At 38.9% G+C, this 19,425-nt stretch overlaps 1 protein-coding gene across 2 annotated transcripts in view; it reads right to left on the bottom strand.

The window, feature by feature from the left end:
- Positions 1-2,499: 2,499 nt before the first annotated feature.
- The window catches only part of arhgef39 (Rho guanine nucleotide exchange factor (GEF) 39), a 60,761-nt gene continuing 43,835 nt past the window's right edge, over positions 2,500-19,425 (bottom strand). Inside the window, exons 8-12 of one of the 2 annotated variants that reach the window (XM_041781311.1) lie at positions 15,000-15,229; positions 9,002-9,090; positions 4,550-4,640; positions 3,527-3,624; positions 2,500-2,694 (exon numbers count right to left, since the gene is read on the bottom strand). In XM_041781311.1, the coding sequence (XP_041637245.1) occupies positions 2,658-2,694; positions 3,527-3,624; positions 4,550-4,640; positions 9,002-9,090; positions 15,000-15,229 (545 nt within the window). In that variant the 3' untranslated portion in view covers positions 2,500-2,657. The remainder of the gene's footprint in view (positions 2,695-3,526; positions 3,625-4,549; positions 4,641-9,001; positions 9,091-14,999; positions 15,230-19,425) is intronic. The other variant, XM_041781312.1, reaches the window with a different exon arrangement.

The raw sequence follows: 19,425 nt of genomic DNA on the forward strand, positions 1-19,425 counted from the left end.
TAATCCCCACAGTTAAAGCTTGAAGTAAAAAGTTTTCATGTTATCAATAATAATCAATTCAGATATTCAAAATCAGATTTTAACTGATTGAAAGCGGCTACGGATTAACCCAGATGTTGATTGGATGGTTTTGTATAAAGGAGTGAAAACATGATCAATCAATCAATTAACATGTAACAGCTGGCATCAGCCAGCCATGTCCATTTGGAGTGAAATATTACCAGTTACAATCATAAATCTTCATAATGACCAATGTTATACAATTATAAACTAGTGTTGTCAAAAGATTAAAATTTCCTGCTAAATCCTGCGATTAGTCGCAGATTTCTGTAGTTAACTGTAATTAATTGCACCCCATTCATTGCAGTCGAAAACTCCACTATTTTATATTTTAAATTATTGTTGTATCATTTTGGATTTCTCTACGGTCTTAAACGAAGGGTAATTAACGTCCTGTTTGGGTACAGACCTGCTTTTATAGAGATATTTAAGATAATGACATAAACATTACTGCAGAAGAGAGAACTTGATATGGATTAAAAAGGAAATCAGGGGACAGTGAAAAGGTAAAGCTTTGATATCACAAGTAAGCGGTCTTAAGTTTTTTAAAATGAAATGAGACATTGAGAAGCTTTTTTTTTTTTTACATCACTGTGGCTGTAGAGATGCTTCAGTGGCGTAACCAAAGTTTGCCCAAAGGGACAAAAAAAAAATAATAATAATTTTAGTTAATTGTGATTAATGCAATTAATCTTAACAGCCCTATTATAATCCTTAATTATTTTTATTGTGTCTAAACTGCTGCTGTTTCAAAATAAAAGAATTCAAGAATAAAAGTTCTTGTAGTCAAAAAAATTTCTGGATCTTAAATTCATTATTTTATCACTAAAATGATAAAACAGCTATTTCATTGGCAACATTTTAAAGATAACAGGCTCTTTATCTTCAACAGGTGAAATATAAAAATAATTTAATTTGTAATAGTCTTCTAACCAACCTTGTTTGTCAAAAGAAGTAAAATAACTGTTAACAACAGAAACAAATGGATGTCTTCCTTTTGAAGGGGGGGGGGGAATCAGTGTTCAGATTCCTTCATAGGCCAGCTGAGGTGATTCATCATGTGATCATGATACCTCTTCCCTGAGGAATAACTGGGAGAAGACCCCAGAGTAGACCACTGTGGGGATTATATAATCCATCTGGTCTGGGAACACCTTAGAATCCCCCACAAGGAGGAGGAAGAAAATGTTGCCAAAGAGAGTTGTAGTGGACTTGCTTAGGTTCTGTCCCATTTCCAAGTTTTACCCCTAATCCTAAACTCCCAGTGTCTTCTTGTCCAGAGAAACAGAGTCATGAGGAGCAAGAGAAGCTTGGCATGCTGCCACCTAAACCAGACCTGGGTCAAGCAGAAGATGGTAATAATCATTACTTTTTTTTGTGATGCTGCTAGTTTACATTTTCACAGTTTTGTCTTATTTTTCAGCTTGTTTAGAATCACAAAGATTGATAACTGATCTAATAATGGTTGTTGAGCTAATATTGGTCATTATGAAGTTTTGCATGAAGCAGATCATTGTGTTTTTAAACCTGACTATAACAATGACAAAACCACAGCCACGACAGCTGCTGTTTCATAGAAATTTAAAGCTTTATAAATCCTTCTTTTTGCTGCTACACATCTAATTTTGAATTTTGAAGGATCGAGTCAGAGCAATGTTTGTAGTGAACAATAACAATATAATCAGCTGGTTAACTTTCCCATTACTATTTAAAGTAAAACATGTTTAAAATCCTTTTCTTCCTCCCTATGCGCTGTTTCCTAAATGCACTGTGGTGAATTCAGACGCAGACGTTTCACACAAGTGTATATTTAAAGTTATCAGTCAGTAGTTAGTAGTTTGATCTTCACTGTAGAGCAGCAGCACCAGACTAAAGTCCAGCTCAGACCAAAGGTTCACAACAAGACAAGTTCAAACTCAAGAGTTTCACTAATGAACTGCTCTTTAACATCCTGAAAAAAAGTGTTTTTTAGCCAAACCAGCCATCCCGAACTGGTGTTTTTTTAAATTAGCATCATACCTGCCAGTCTGGTTTGTGTGGCACCTACATGCACTCGAGGTACAAATGCAGCATGTTTAAATGCTGTGGTGTATCAATCACACTGGCTTATAGGGCACAGTCAACTTTTTAGATGCAAAAATAGGAATTCAGTGCATTTTTTCCACTGGATTTTATGGTAAAATTTTCCAAAACTCACAACATGATCTTGTCTAATGAAATACTCTGCTTTGAACACATTTCTGTTGGCCTTTCAAAACAAGATTTTATCAGCATGCTCTATTTTCTCAATCTAGTTCTTGACTTGACGTGCAGCAACACTGTCACTGTGAGTCGAGCTGCATCCACCAACTGTAATGCTCTGAAACAATCTTGTTGTGTTGTGAATCTCTGGTGTGAACTCGTCTTAAGCAAAGCCAAACATTCAGATATTTGGAGTTTAAAGCAGCACATAAATAAGGTTTATATTGCACTTGAAGAGCAGAAGCTGCAGTTAGATAAAAAACATGTTAAAGGCACAGATGTGTAGCTGTTTTAGAGTTGTTTTTGGTTCAAACGTCCGTCTGAAGTCTGTGATGATCTGCAGAAGAGCTTGTTGATCAGAGGATGACACAGCTGGACGACGTCTCTGCACCACTGAGAAAAAGGACAAAAACAATCACATCAGTTTATTTCAGTAAAATGTAGCTTTTATTTCTTTTTCAATGAAAAGAAGTGTTTAATTCATTCATTTGCATGTTTTGATCTTTTACCATAAACACATTGTACTGTCAACTATAAAAGGTTGATTTCAAGCACTTTTCAAGGTCCACTTTAAACTTTTCCAGCACCTTACAGCTGTGGCAAAATCCTGTATTTCTATATAGACATACTTCAAATATTATTTCTCTTTCATGGAATTTAAAAACAGATATTAAGCTATAAAAAAAACAAAATTATGTTCTGATCTTACGTAGTCTTCCGCTTTGTGGCTGTTGTTCTTAAATGCTTCCACCTTTAATAATATCATTTACAGCTGACTGTGGAATATGAAATGTCAAACTTTTTTATTGCAAAAGTGTCATCCATCACAGAAACCCGTTTGAAGTCACTGAGCTCTGCAGAATGACCTTTTTTTGTATCACAAATGTTTGCAGATGGAGACAGCATGGTTCGGTGATGATTTTATACACCTGTGAAAACAGGTCTAAGTGAAACCTGAATTCAATAATAAACAGGTGTGGCTGAATACTTTTGTCCATATAGTGTAAGTCAGTAACCTTTGGACATGGAGGATGAGCTGTAGAGGGCTGAAATCTAAAATGGCAATTGTATTATTTAAAGCTTGTGGTTATTAAAAACTTGACAGTCTTATAAAAAAAGATGATAATCTCTGTTAATCATGTTGATATTTTTAATGGATAAAAATAAACATGAATCAAAGAAATTTAAATAAAGTTTTCATTTTGACCATGTTCCAGTGTCTCACTTGTTCTCTGCTGCATCAGCCTGCTTCATCCTCTTGGGGGCGCTACTCTCCCACTCTGCTGCAGACGCCTGAGCGTGCTCAGTGCTGTCACTACTCACCTGAACAGAGATACTTTAATTATTAGTCTATAACAAGCAAATCTGAGTTATTAATGTAAGAAATGAGCAGTCACATCAGATGCAATACAGAAAAACATTTATAATCATGTTTGTATTAACGTCTTTGCACTCCTTATCACCACTTCATTCTTTTAAAACATGCATTAGTGTAGAATTTGAAATTTAACTTTCTATCAGGTCACCTTGCACTTTAAATGATCAATTTAAAGTCCCTTGATCTCGTTTTTGCTCTGCTTTTATGTTTTGGTTGGTTGAGGTGCACGACTTTGTGGTTAAAATAGGCAGTCCGACAGCCCTGATCTCAGGGCGAATAAAAATCCCACAGCATTATTTTGTCCTTGTTCAGACCAGGTAAGTACAATTCAATTCTGTATTCATTTGTCATTTGGGGGCAAAAGAAAACTCACCATGACTTTATAAACACATCCAGTGATTTTCTTTGTGGGTCCATCACCACTGGATCACATTTTAAATCAAACACCGTCATATTCAGGATAAAGGTACAGAGGTCATGTCTGTACTTGCAGTGTACAAGGCTGTAAAGTTGTTCATGTTTTCACTGCTCCTAATCTAACCCTTTAGCTGCCTGATAACGACGGGGGGGAAATGACATACTAACCCTAATATCATCCCACTCTCCTCCCCCTCCCCCTAACCCTAACTTTTAGGGTTCAGGTGCCTAACCCTAATCCTCTTTGGGTTTTCCCTAAATAGTGGAGTGTTAAATTCAAATTTATACCCCTAAGTGGCAGAGACGGTCTCTCACTCTGTACTCTCTGTACTGAGATACTGGAACAAGGACAGTAGTCCAGTTAAAGATCCCAATAAAGCTTGACTTTACTGAGGTTGGAAACATACTGAATAGGGCCTTCTGATTGAAAGTTTTAACTGAGTTTGTGTTCACCATGTTCCTCTTCCTGTTGTTGTGAGCATCTCTCTCTGGTTTCCTGTTCCTATCGTCTCTGAGATACACGTTGTCTTGATTCTGAAGCTTCCTGTTTGAGAGAAGAAAACTTTATTTTAACTTAACTTTATTAGGCTTTTAGTTCCTGTTTGATCAAATCACAAAAAAAAACAGAAATAAACAATCACATCAGAAACTTCTGGAGCTAAATGGATGGCTTTGCATGACAGGTGTTCTGGCTAAACAAGTGATCGTGCTACTTGGTGACTTTAGACTGATTGAGTCCATGAATGTTGTGGTTAAATGTCTTTGTTTCGGTTTTTGTAAGGGACGTATCCGGTAAGTTTTTCTGACCTGTCACTAAAAGGAAACTTCAACATTTAAACATCTGTTTTAACAATGAAATCCACAGACATTTTCTACTGGATGTCACCAGTTGATACAGTCACCCTTTAATCCGTAACACCAGGCAGTATGACGGTCCTTAATACACAAAACCCTGCTACTAATCTCTGTATTTAATGAGCACAGAGTACTAAACTGTATGTGTATTCAAGTATAAGCTTTATGCAGTTGGTATCAGACTCAGAGGAGCGCATTTCTCTGTCAGAATCAGTGAATAAAACTGATACGATGACAGAAAATCAGAAAATCATCCATTTTTGATAATAACTCAGAGCAACATCAGCCAAGTGAGCATGTTTGTCTTTGTCCAATCAATAATTCAGACCCCTGTGTCTGTCTGTGTGCTGACCCTGTGGTCGTCCTCACAGATAATTACTCTCCCCAGAGTCCACTGCCTCCAGCCCCCCTTCTCCAACACTGTTTCTGCAGGGTGGTCTCAGCTCTCTGACAGCCCCCCCACCCCCCGACACGCTGATAAACTCGTTAGCCTGGACGGTTGGTTCAGACACTCCTCGGGGTCGAGGCCCTCAGCAGGTCTGACCTGGAGGTCGTTGGAAAGTCCCGAGTGGAGCATGATTCTTCTACTGTCCACAAGATCTTTATTTATTTTACTTGTATATCTTATTGTATAAATCCTGGTTAGAAATCATTGTTTACTAAGTGCTTTGACATACGAAGCAGAGAGAGAAACTCTTTTCACATTAGTCAGGATTGATTCTACCAGGTCTGGGTTTGATTTGTATGTAAACAGTCTGATACAGTAGGGGGAGGTATGAATGTAGTTGGAATGTTTTAGGCTTTGATGCCATCATCTTTCTACAGCCTATTAAAGACTTTTCTTGCCAGGTCCACCACCCACTGTCACCATAAAGTAAAGATTCATGAGTATATTTACAGTCATGTAGACACATTTTAGGCATGTAGGCTGCTAAGAATTAATCACAGGACCTGTTGTGCCATAACCTGTGCCTGAAAATCATATTCTCAGGGTCTTCTGCCTTAGGAAACTCTGGTTGCAGCCAGAGTCAAGCTCGACATATATTGACAGCTTGATGGCACCTTTTTTGTACGGGCCTTTTTACCCCTGGTGATAAGCCCAGAGACGGATGGCGGTTTTTGGGGCCATGGGACATCCACAGCATGAGGCTTGTGGCAACCCGGGCAGGTTGCTTACTCACCACATCCATCCCTTTCTCCGGGCTAAAGGTGTGGACTTTATTTTGTTTCCCAGCAGATTTTTCTCCCATGCCCCTTGTAATGTGTACGGATATCCAGAGCACAGCCTGGGTTGTGTCAATCCTCCTCCTTGCCTGATGGTGCCCTCAGACAGGATTACTCGCCATTACACACCTTACTTCAGCCCCAATTAAAACAGACCAAAAAGATCTGCAAAGTACTGTATGTGTTCTAACACTAGCTATGTTTACATGGACCACTTGTAATCGGAATAAATGCCTGATCTGAATAAAAACACTTCACAGGGCTGTACAGTGCGACATAAATGTCGCAAATGCTACGAGAAAATTGGTCTGTGCTAAGAGGTTTTCACTCCTCATCGCACAGGTGCTATGACAAAGTGAGAGAGGTGTGTGAATGCCAGACGCGCAGATAAGACATTAGGTTTGACTTGTTGCCCCAAAAACTTCACTCCACTTTGATGTGAGATTTTAATTTCATGCCCAGTCCATTTATTTCTTATTTCTGGTACATTTTTGACTCAAGCAGAATGTTTTTTCTTCTTGTCGTGCCCACCCTGTGCGTCTGGAGCGCGAGCGGCCTCGCTCCATGATGAGAGAGTGGCCTGCTGCAGCTCTAACAGATGGGGCAGGCTCAGGGTAGACGCAGTACAGGTGTCATTATGTTGAAGAGGAGCGCTGCTATAATCCCAAGTTTTATTTTAAGGCACATAGGCTGGACGATGTTAAAAACGTGTATCTACTAGCTTACTTCTCCGTTAGCCTTGTCCTTTCCAATTATGCACTGACGGTCGCAGGGAGTTGGCTGTCAGTGAGAGGACAGAGCTCTCAGTCTGCGCTAAAGTCTCATTAAAGATTGATGTATAAAACAATGCATTTTTTTTCTCCACTGATATCATAGCTGCTGCTGTTTAGTTAACAAGTTAATTTAGTTAATTTCTACTAATGTTAGAAATATTTTCATATTACTCTGAGTATCAGTAAATATATATGGTCCTTTTGAATTGGCCTGCAAGAAATCCATTAAAAAAGACCCATATAAGACAACAATATTGGGACAATATTGGGGTTTATACAATATGGGGATATTTACAAATTCAATTTAGCTGATATCAATACCAATATATAAATGTAGTTTTGACCTAAAACTTTAGTCCTTGAAACACAGTTCAAGAACGAACAAAGAAACATACTTCAGTCTCTAGAACACACTAAAGTTTAAGTTATAAGGATGAACACAGAAAAAGACTTAAGCTGTCTGTTGTTCCTGCCAAAAGTAAAAAAAAAAAAATTATGAATACAAACAAAAGGATTCCTGCAGCAAATAGCAGAACAAACTGAGCTCATTTGCTCCTCTGTCTGATCTGTCTCAAAGTCTGATTTTTAAATCATACTGCTCTAATCATCTTAAAGCACCACACTTCTATAAAGTTAGTCAGCTTCCTGCAGTTTGCTCTTGTCTTGTGTCTGAATGTGGAAATGAACCATCAGCGTTTGCTTTGGTAGACATTAATGAGAGCTGTAATTTAGGCTGGTTTGTTTTTGTTTTTCAAGTACATTCATTTACTAAGCATATATTTTGGTTACATGTTGGTTTTTGAGATGTAACAAACATATCATAGATTGTGCTACAGGTTTTTGTTCTTTGCTACAAGACTGTCAACCTCTGTAGCACCAGCGCTATGGGCAAAAAAGTTAACATACAGCCCTGCTTCATAAAATAATAGTCATGAAAACACTCTATATGATCGTCTTGCCCTGTTTGGGGTGACTCTTGTTTTACTGTGCATGTCTGCCACTCATGACATGACGTCTTTTAGTTTTGTTATTCCGCAAACAGACAAAAACATGATGGGAGCAAAACTGCTCTGTTGCTGGGACTTTTTACCCAACACTTTAAAAGAGCTCAGTACTATTGATCAGACAGTATGAGGTACAGACACAAGGGAGTAAACAATCCAATATTTTCATGTGGAAAGGAGCTGAAATAAATGAGCAAACTGATGGTGTACAATGACAACGGTTTGTTTACAACAAAGATGTAGAAGAAAAATTCCTTCTGTGGAAAATTTTCGGTAGATTTAGAGAATGCACATCTGAATTTGGGCTGCACAGCAGCGCAACGGTTAGCGCTGTTGCCTCACAGTAAGAAGGTCCCTGCTTTACGTCCCGGTCAGGGCATTCTGTGCAGAGTTTGCATGTTCTCCCTGTGGATGTGTGGGTCTCGCCAGGTATGCCCGCTTCCTCCCACCACCAAAGTCATGCTTGCTAGGTTAATTGGTGACTCTAAATTGCCCGTAGGTGTGATTGTGAGCTTGCCTGGTTGTCTGTCTCTAAATGTCAGCCCGGTGATTGACCGGCAACAAGCTCATGTATGTGTTTTAGCGTGCACTTTAGTGTGTATTTTAGTGTGTATTTCAGCATGTACTTTACTGTGTATTTTAGCATGTGTTTCAGTGTGTATTTTAGTGTGTAATTTAGCATTTACAGTACTTTAGTGTGTATTTTAGTGTGTATTCTAGTGTGTACTTTAGTGTGTATTTTAGGGTGTATTTTAGCATGTATTTTAGTATGTATTTTAGCATGTACTTTAGTGTGTATTTTAGCGTGTATTTTAGCATGTACTTTAGTGTGTATTTTAGTGTGTATTTTAGCATGTACTTTAGTGTGTATTTTAGTGTGTATTTTAGTGTGTATTTTAGCATGTACTTTAGTGTGTATTTTAGGGTGTATTTTAGTGTGTATTTTAGCATGTACTTTAGTGTGTATTTTAGTGTGTATTTTAGCATGTACTTTAGTGTGTATTTTAGTGTGTATTTTAGTGTGTATTTTAGCATGTAGCCGTGCTGACCTGACAGCAGAGGAGAGGCTCTGGTACCAGTCATTCAGATCTTCCTGGTTGTTGGACATCAGCAGAAGTTTGGCCTCAGGGAACGTCAGCTGGAAAAAACGAAAAGAGAACTGTGAGGCTGAGGACAAATTCAAGTAGAAATATTTTTTTCCCAAACATAGAAAACAGAAGGTAAACTAGAAAACCACTCGGAGAGCACAGACCTCCGCCATTAGCCCTGTCTCCCAATAGTACAGAATCCTTTAAAACATTCCTGGATTCAGGACTATTTGGAGATAGTAAGTTTTTGAGTTATGTTGCTAACAAACAAACTAACAAACCCTGCCAATCACATAACCTCCTTGGTGGGGGTAAAAACCTCACTGACCATTACCACCAGTAACAAAAAATACACACATAGATAAACACTTCATGAATTGGTGTTTGAAGAGGAGCAGGATAAAGAAAATTAGTTAACCCAACTTTTTAATAAGAAATTTATAGGTTTGTTTTAGCTTCCTTAAAATAACATGAAGCAACAATAGATTTTCAGACATTTTTCTAAATTAATGATTTTATCTTATGAGATATACCATGTAATAATTTCAAAAAACACTCTTAAAGGTAAAATCTAAACTCTGGCATATGTTTCTAACAAAAAATAGTATAAAAGATAAAGATTAAAAAACATATAAGCACAACAAAACAAGAAAATTAAAGACATAAAATAAAATCCCATGTTTTAGACATAATTAAGACAAAAAGTAGATTTTTTTTCAGCAGGATGTTCTTAAGAAGCCTGAGTACCACGTTTCAAACAGCAGAGGGCAGCCTACATCAACTAAACACGTCCTTTCTCTCAGTTTGCTCAATGTACATTAAAAAAATAACACTGCTTTTACTGCCAGACCATCATTAAGGCCCCAAACACGCCCAGAGCTCTGATTTATGAGCAAAAACAGAAAATAAAGTTGAGTAAAAACGGCTCATACTGATGGGAAAATGGGAGAACTAAAAACATGCAGTCAGAGCTCCTCTTAAGTATTAAAGAAGCTGCACTGTCTACCTTTAAATCACCAAATCTGCTAAAACGTGCTGTGATTAAACACAAAACACACTGCTGGAAGTAGACTCAGCTTTGATATTAAAGCTTTTAGAGCTTCATATGAAAAGGAAGACAAAAAAGAGGATCAGGCCTTCTTCATATTAAACTAGATCTCATATTCACCTGCAGCTGCAACTAAAAGTCACAAATCAATCAACTGTAATCACATTTGCTTTTCAATACAACAGGCTTTTATTTGATATGATCTGTTATTTCAATGATCAATATCACTGAAAAGACTTGAAATTTAGAAGGATTCCCCAAAACCAATGTATAAAATCATCCCATTAAATGTATTTTATAATGAAACATTCTCCACTACTCCAAGGACCAGCTCTACCAAAGAGTGACAAAGCTTCAAAAACGACGTCTTTTCATAAGATGAGCATAAGAGGCATTGATCATCTAAAACTCACAGGTAAAACTCTCTGAATTGTACAGAAACCAGAGTTCCTTCACACTTTTGGAGTGGCAGAGTCACAGCCTAGACTTCAATCCAATAGAGCCTTTGTGGCTGGACTAGAAAATTGCTGTTCAAGCACCAAAAAGGACATAGATGGCTTGGCTGCATGTTTATGTTGGAAACCTTTCAAAAGAGCTCGAGGACTGAGAAAATTGTAAAATATACTCAGATGCATCAGAACCATTTGGACATCACATTTCTTGTCCAATTACCCATCTGTGCAGTTCAGAAACTGTGAAGAAGTTTGTCATACATTTTCAAGAACTAAACCCAGTCTGTTATTGGTTGTGTCAAACTTGTCTTCTTTTCATGTATCAAACAGGTTTCATTATCATTCTGAATAAATGTCTGGTATAGTAATGAGCCTAATTCAGACTCATATGAACATAAAGCTCCTATAACGATGTTTTCACTCAAACAGCTCTCTGTCTGCATTAAATACATTAAGATTTCAAACATGGTGTGATCAGAAGTATTATCTCATTATGGAGTTCAGTGCGGCTCACGGTGCGGGGACAGCGGCTCATTTATGCACAAATACATTCCTCTTGTGTTGCAGCGTGGTAATTAGGGATTTGTCAGGAAATCTGACCCTCTTAGGTAGAAATTACTTTGTATAATAAGAGCGGCAGAGCACGGCGCCTCATCGCTGCACATAATTTAGCTTGATTATTTATACATCAAAGGGAACGTGTCAGGGATATGGGAAAAAGTAGGAGCAGCAAGAGAGAGAGCGATGCAGCGAGAGGAGAAGAAGAGGAAAAGGCTCTCTCCAAACACACAGAAAAAGACAAAACAAACAGCAGAAATTTTAATAAAAGACATTTTTGCTGCAAACTTTGCATATAGATTGGCCTGGCATTTACAGCTGTCAAATTTAATTTGGCTTTAATTCTTCATTGGTGGGATGAGCCGGGCCCTGGAGTGCTGACAGCCCTTTTCCTGCGCTCAGGTAGGGGCCCGGGATCAATAATGTGTCCTTATGAGAAATTACGTGTAATGCTATTGAGTATGCATTGGGGCCTCGGCGGGATAAGAGGCTAATGAAATGCCATTTCTGCCATTAGATAACGCGCGGCGGGCTGCGGGGAGGGCGACAGGCGTGAGGAAGATGTATTTAGTGGAGGGCCGGAGGAGACGGATCTGCAGCCTAATCTGATCCAGCAGCTGAGAGATTCTGCTCCAGCAGGCGGCCATCACTGCTCTGCACACATAATACAGCCAGGAGTAATCTGCACATCAGGAGACGTTTCATTAAGGAGCTCGGAGAAGCGTTTTCATTCACAACACTGAGCGGGAATGCACAGCGGCAGCGAGAGCTGAAATCACTGCACAGTGATACACAGGAAGGAGATGATGACCAGGTTACAGTTAAATACAATCAGGAGTGATTTATCTTTTTGTTCTGAGAATTCGTAAATAATTAACAGATTTAATTTCTCTACTGTAAGCTACAGAGCTCAGCAGTGAGGTTCAGGAACTAAAAACAACTTTATTTTCTCCATAGTGGATCTGAAAGATGGAAGCCTTGAAGATGACATCTTTCTAAAGCCTATTAAAGGTTTTAAAGGATGACATCATCTTCGAAGGCAGAGGGTGGAATGTTGGTGAAGTTGGGGCCGTTTTCCCGCCATTTTGGTGGCCAAACATAGTTGGCAACAAAAATCCTTGCCAGTTCTACCAACTTTTAGTCAACACAAGGTGAAGACTGAGCCTGTGCTGAACATCTTTTGAAGAGACAGGAGAAGTTCAGAACTGACGAGTGCTTGTACTTGGGCATGGTGGCATTCACATCTTCCATGAATCATACCATAGACAACCTTGTCAAGCAGACTCAGGGGCCATGCCCGAGTATGGTATGCAGGCCTGCCTGAAGAATTGGCTGGCCCCCTGAAAAACCCTGTAAATGGACCCTGCCCATTCGTGATGCATAGATGATATCAGTGCATGTGTGTTGGATTAGTAGAATTGGTACTCACATCCTGGCAAAAGGTTTTATTCTGGAGCTTAAAAGAGTGCCAAGCTCTGGCTCTGATGTTCAAATTATTAATTCATACCAAATTTAAACTCTTTCTGATCACTTGCTCCACACATTTTTTTCCCCTTTTTTAACAAATTTTTGGCACTTCTCGCTCATTTTTGCCACTTTTAACTAATTCTTTCTATGTTTTAACCCCTTTTCATTATTTGAGCTGCCCATATTTGCCACTTTAAACCTGATTTTAGCACTTTCTGCCCATTTTTGACACTTTTAATGGCTTTTCACTATTTTTTTACCCACTTTTCTCTTTTATGTATTTCTTAACACATATTTGCTGCTTTTATCCCATCTATCCTCTTTTAACATATTTTTGTCACTCTTTACCCACTTTCCCTCACGTATTACTGTCTATTTTTGCCACTTTAAACCCACTTTGGCCAATTTTGCCTTTCTTTCAAGTTGCCTTTATTTCAAAGTAAAAAGGCTGTATTGCACTACAGCATAAACAAAAGACATTCATATTTTGTGTTACTTTGATAAGATTGGTATTATATAGGTTAAATATAAAATATGGTTACCCCCATTTTGCTGGGGCCCATGGAGGGCTCCCATTTAACCCCCCTAACATGCAGCCTTGATAGTATGCTTGTGTTCTCACTGATCAAATGAACCAGACTTTTGGGTCGTGTGCACAAATCTTGGCCCATGGCCCTGAAGTAAAACCACCATTAAACATTGATAAATTAAAACTGCCCCACTGTAGAATCAGTTCTAAACTCTTCAGAACTCCTTTGGTTTCTCATCCAGTAATGCCTGACATGGTGCTTTGAATATTTCCTGACAGCAGCTTCATCATTTAGAGGCTGTTTGTCAGCAGCAGCTGTACAGAGGCCTGTAGACGATCAGACAACAGAAACATTCTAAGTTTAACTTTTTAGACTAATTTGGTGAAGGTATGAAGTGATTAAGGAGAGGTCAAGGACGGAACAAAGGTCTACATTAATAACAGAAACATTTTAACCCAACAAGCCTGGATCAGTTTCAGGTGTCTGTCCGACTATCACTCTATAAAACTGAGAGCGATCAGGCCATGAGAAAGACAAATCAGCAGACATCAGAAGAGGAAATTAAATAAAGCTTCAGATAGAGATTCACTCATGTGTGGACTCAAATCAGAGAACAGATGTCTCCTCCACCTGCTGTCCCACTCACACAGTGTTTTATAAAATTCAACTTTTAAGAGTTTTTTATACAGGAACTCAGAGACAGCCACAGAGAAAAGAACGGACTGATCAATAACAACTGAAAGATCGTTGATTGTCAAAGACTTCAGGTTGTTGTTTTTTTCCATGTCTGCTCTCACTGTGGGTTCATTTTCCACATTCCCGTCGAGGAGCTGGGTGTCCGGATTCTTGTTGAATGGAGGGTTAGAGTGAAGTGCTAGGGAAACATGGACCTTCAAACAGAGATTTTAAAGAGGGGCACTCCAAACTGAGAGGAAATCTCCCAGAATGCCTTGGGAATCATCGGCAAGATAAGAATATTGTGGTAATGAACTGATATCACAATTTAATGTTTTTTTAATGCATTATGGTTTTTTTATTATGCATGTGCATTGTATAAATGGCACTAGAAATGTCTCTATGAGAGGTCAGTTTATTTTACAGTCAAATTATTTTTGTTTTTAAATGAGGAATTTAAAAATCAAGAAACAAGCTGTTTCCCAAATGCCGTTACTTTGGCATGTTCAGGCCCTTCAATATTAAGCAAGAAAGAAAATATGAACAGTTTCTGTTTTGAGAATCAAGAAACAGAAAATGAACTGTTCAAAAAAATATATGTAATTCTAATAACTAAAAAATTTTTTTTACATTTTGCCATTTTTATGATCTGATCAAAAAGAAAGATAAAAGAATGAAACACTGATGATGTTACATTCTTTTTTTCTTTTTCCTGCACCAAGTCTGCACCAAGAAATTGGGGAAAAAAAGAACGTTAATTCACCAGTATTCATTCTTTGATCTTCCTGTTTTGATCAAAATATATTAAACAATATGATAAAAAAATTAACTATTTTTTACATTTGTTTATGGGAAACAAAAACAGAGAAATTATAATTAAAAACGAGAAAACAAGACATTGAAAGATGGTTTGCTTTTCCATTTTTAAAGGTTAATTGGGAATCAGCTTGTTTCTTGATTTTGTATTTCTCAATTCAAAATAAAAATAGGTCGGCCTTAAACTACTCTGACCATCAGGCCTGGGCCGTCCCTTTTCATAGCGGTTGATTTCACCCCTGCAGCTCAGTTTTGAGGGGCAAGAGGCTGCTCTTGGGCTCTTTCTAACTTCATGACAGTCACCAAAGAGAGTAAGGCTTGACAAAGATTGACCTGCTGGTGAAGGTGGAACCCAATAAAGGCTCCCTTTGTCTGCAGTTGGTCAGTTCTGGTCCCTGTTGGCTGTAACTTACGCTGAGCAGGCCGCCCTGGCTCCGGGTGTGTCCGAACACTTTCTCCACGTTGCAGTCGTGCAGAGGGTAGGCGTGCTGACCGGCAAACTTGTCCCCGTTGGTGGGATGCAGCGGACTACAGCGTTTGGCCTGCAGCAGCATGTCGGAGAACAGGAAGAACATCTTTGGTTTGGCTTCTTTACCTTTGGGAGGAACCGTCTTCAGCCAGCCCTCACGGATGTACCAACGCCCTGAAAGACCGAAAACATCATCAAACATGCAATAAAACACAGAAAGCCAAAGGACCTGGTAAGGATGGTCTTTGAGGATATGACTCTGAGTCCTGACAAATCTCTTACCTATGAAAGCCCATTTCTGCCACTTAAAAAAGGAAAATCACATCAGTCTTGTAATTATAAAGAAAAAATAAAGTCTTAATTATGTCTGGCTGTATGGTGAAAATAGACTTTCATACATACCCTTTTCGTTAATAAAGTTCTTTTAATCTCATTTTGAGAATGTGAAAGTTGGAGGTGCACCAGTTTTTCACATTAAAACTCAGTTAAATCAGTCATAAATGCATGTTTTCCAGCAAGTTCCTCACAACAAAATTACCTCACTGTTATGTTGTTGGAATTCTTGTTATTATGAAACACTCATATCAGGAAAAGCTTAACAGACCTCAGAAGGTGAGAAATAAACCTTGAACTACACATCCAGTACAAGTTACCACTCTTTCAGTTATCTTTATGTCTAAACCATAATAAATTGGATTCTTGAATCAGTAATATTGATAAGAAGCCAAAAACCTCAAACCCTGATAATTCCTATTGATCACCATGGCTGGTTAGTGGTACTCTTAATCATGGCCTCCTGAGCCACAGAGAACAAAAATAATGATCCAGACGGAGCCCTGGTACAAAGATAAATAAAGGAGAGGAACTGTGAGATGGACTCAGTGGGAGGTGGATGGGCTGAGGCGTGGCTGCGCACCAATGAAGCCTCTCATCTCACCGTGTGTGTATGATTGGCACCAGCGTGATGATAGCTAATAAGCAGGAGGCTGACATTTGGATAGATAAGATGAAAATTCAGCCCTGGTGCAGGGTGCTCTGTAATTGGCCCGGTCGGTCGCCTGTGATTGCGGCAGCCCAAGTGTCCGGAGCCGTGCCTCTGGGGCTCAGAGAGGACGTTTTCAGCCACTGCCAAGCCCGCCGAGATTAAGTGACGGGGTCCAGCAGGGGTCAAATTGCTTTTAAAATGCCATGGGTCTTAAAGGGAAAACAGTGAAGAGACCCAGTGAGACTCTCTGTGTGGTGAGGAGTTTGGAGTGGTGGTTGTGATCATTCGGTTCAATGTGATATAAATACAGACATGTTTAGACCAGCCTTTAAAGGTCCTAAGACAGAAGGTTCTTTAACGCTGTTACAGGAAACAGACAGCCAGCTGGGATCTCCATGGTCACGGAAACTCTGGAGTAAAACAAAATATTGTCTAGCCTAATAACTGCAGAAAAAGGATAATCCATCAAGTTAAATATAAGGCTTTAAGATAACCGGCAACTCTGTGAGCTGGGTACAAGGGGAGAAACAATACTAAACTCTCAGGGTGAGACAAGATATCCGTCTCAAGAGACGTGGAAATGAGACAAGAGTAGCTCACAGGAATGGGACAAGGCATGATGAGATATTTTCTTTAAGGGACTGAAACAAGAAAAGACAAGAAAAACTACATGGGACTAGACTAGATTTTGGACTCACAAGAATGGGACATGAAGAGAAGAGACAAGAGGATGAGATATTGGTTTTCGCAAGAATGACACATGACAAGATACTGGGCTCATTAGATGTCGTGTAAATGGGATAAGACGAGATATTGGGCTCACAAGTATGAGTCAAGACAGGAGGGGATGATACAGTATGAAATACAAGATTCAAGAGAATGTCAAGACAAGAAAAATTAAATGAGATGAGACCCAACCACACAAGATGAAACTAGATCTGATATTGGCTCATAAGAATGAGAGAAGATAAGACGAGACAGGGTGCGATATTGGTTTCAGAAGAACGAGACAAGACAAGAGGAATCGAGACAAGAGAGAAACCAGATAAAATACTGGGCTCAAGACCAGGCAAGGCCAGACAAGAGAAGACATTCACCAGAATGAGACAGAACAAGATGAGACCAAACAACATATTTATTTTACAAGCATGACACAAGACAAGAGGACACTAAGCTCATGAGACTAGACAGAAATTAGACAAGACAATATATCGGGTTCACAAGTATGAGGCAAGACAAGACGAGATGAGACAGGATGAGATACAAGTTTCAGGAGAATGAGATGAGACAAGACAAGAAAAGTGAGATGAGATGAAATGAGGTGAAATATTGGCTCATAAGAACGAGACAAGATAAGATGAGAAAGGGTGAGATTTTGGTTTCAGAAGAATTAGACTAGGCGAAGGTCTCACAAGAATTAAAAGAAACAGAACATGACGATATAGGTTCACAAGAACAAGACAAGATGAGACAGGATGACCACATGAAATATTGGGGTTGAGACCAGACAAGACTAGACCAGAGAAGATATTCACCAGAATGAGACGAAACAAGATGTGACCAAATGATGTTTTGAGTTCATAAAACAAGACAAGATAATGGGGTCAAGAATTGAGATGAAACAAGGTCTTGGGTGCATGAAATGAGATGAGACGACACAACATGATAAAATGAGAATTTAAGTTCATGTGAGTATGTTCAGATGATATTTCACTAATACTTCAAGGAAAACTTTAATGACAAAATCTATGGCATAAAAGATGGTCTTTCATTCAATTAAAGGTGATTTAGTACCAAGTTCTCCTGCTTGAATAAACTATATAGTCTCAGACAAGAGTTTAGGTTTGATCCCCTGAAAACACAACTTTGACTTCCTGTTAAAGTTTTAAAGTGAACATACAACAGATCTGGTCCTGTCTGAATCATCACCACAGCTGATGTGAACTGAAGTGAATCAGTCTCAGTACGATGGATGCTGGCAGCTTCCTGACGCTTCAACAAACATGAAACACACCACTGATCATGCATGAAGTCAAAGTTAGAGCATGTTCTGATCATATGGAGTGGGTTTGATAAAGTTTACCACAATCACCGCTGCCATGCTCTGATTTAAGACCAAACAGAAAGTAGACAGTATGGATGGACCGTAGGCCCATAATCCTGGTCAAATGCTCTGTCCAGACTGTACTAATAGTAGCTTGAAACCAGTTTGATACCATAACAATTAAAAAAGAAGCCCATGACACCCACTATCGGGCCATTTTTCTTTTCAAATGAACACAAATTGCAAGCAAACTCCTACATTCAGTCTATATTGTACAAAACCCTTGCCAACCTGTCTGTTTATTTGTATAAACTGCAGCTGTAAAAATGCTGTTGTATGGAGTAGTTGGATCAAAAAGGACAGATACCTCATGATACATCTTAAGAAAACTTTACTCAGCACCAGTATCACCTGATTTCCAAAATTTGTCAATGTTTATGTGCAAAGACATAATCTTCAATCAAAATTTAACCAAAGAAGAGTGCATACTGTCTAAATTGTACAAATAAATTTGCAAAATTTTAAAAAATGGGCGAACTGTAACCTTGCAAAGCAGATGGATTCGTCCATACTGGCAAATCCATCTTGCAAAGGTCCCATATGAACCAACTGGACTGGGTTAGAAAGTGGCAGGACCAATCAGTGACAAGGGGCAGTACTTTCAGGCACGGCGGAGTCCTGACGTAGGGCAGCAACAGGAGGCAGGTGGCACTATGGCAGAAGACATTTGTGTGGATGCTGATAAAGCGCTAGTTTTATCATAACTTGACGACATTTCTTCATTAAAAGAAGAACAAAGAACAGCGATGGGTTGTTTTCTTTTCAAAAAGTTGTGTACTGACATGTCTACGGTCGCCATGATTCACGTTATGCAGCTCTGTATGGAGTTTATTTCTTGGTAGCTGCGCACGTCGGCAGCGGTGAACTGGCGTTGAGCACAGAAAATCCTTAAATCCTACCAGTAATATCTGCAACCAAATGTTGCCAAATACGCCGATAACATTTGGAAAAATTGGTGAAACTGGTAAGCAGTAAAGGAAATCCGTACTCCTCTTTAAATAAACTCATTTTCCAAATTTTGCCAACTTGTTTGTGTAATTTAGATGTAAACTATCAAATTTAATCAAAGACGAGACCATACTGTCTATATTGCACCATAGGTTTGTCAAGTTTGAAAGGTTGGTGGAACTGGTGGGAAGCAAAGGAAAACTGAACTCCTTACCATTTCCACACACGTTCGAAATATTGCTAATGTTTTTGTGCACTTTAGAAATCAACAAAAGTCATATCGTTATCCAAATAATGCCAAATACAGGGGCAACATATGGAATGTAGGGAGAA

Source organism: Cheilinus undulatus, linkage group 23 (genome assembly GCF_018320785.1).
Source record: "Cheilinus undulatus linkage group 23, ASM1832078v1, whole genome shotgun sequence".
NCBI classification, from domain to species: Eukaryota; Metazoa; Chordata; class Actinopteri; order Labriformes; family Labridae; genus Cheilinus; species Cheilinus undulatus.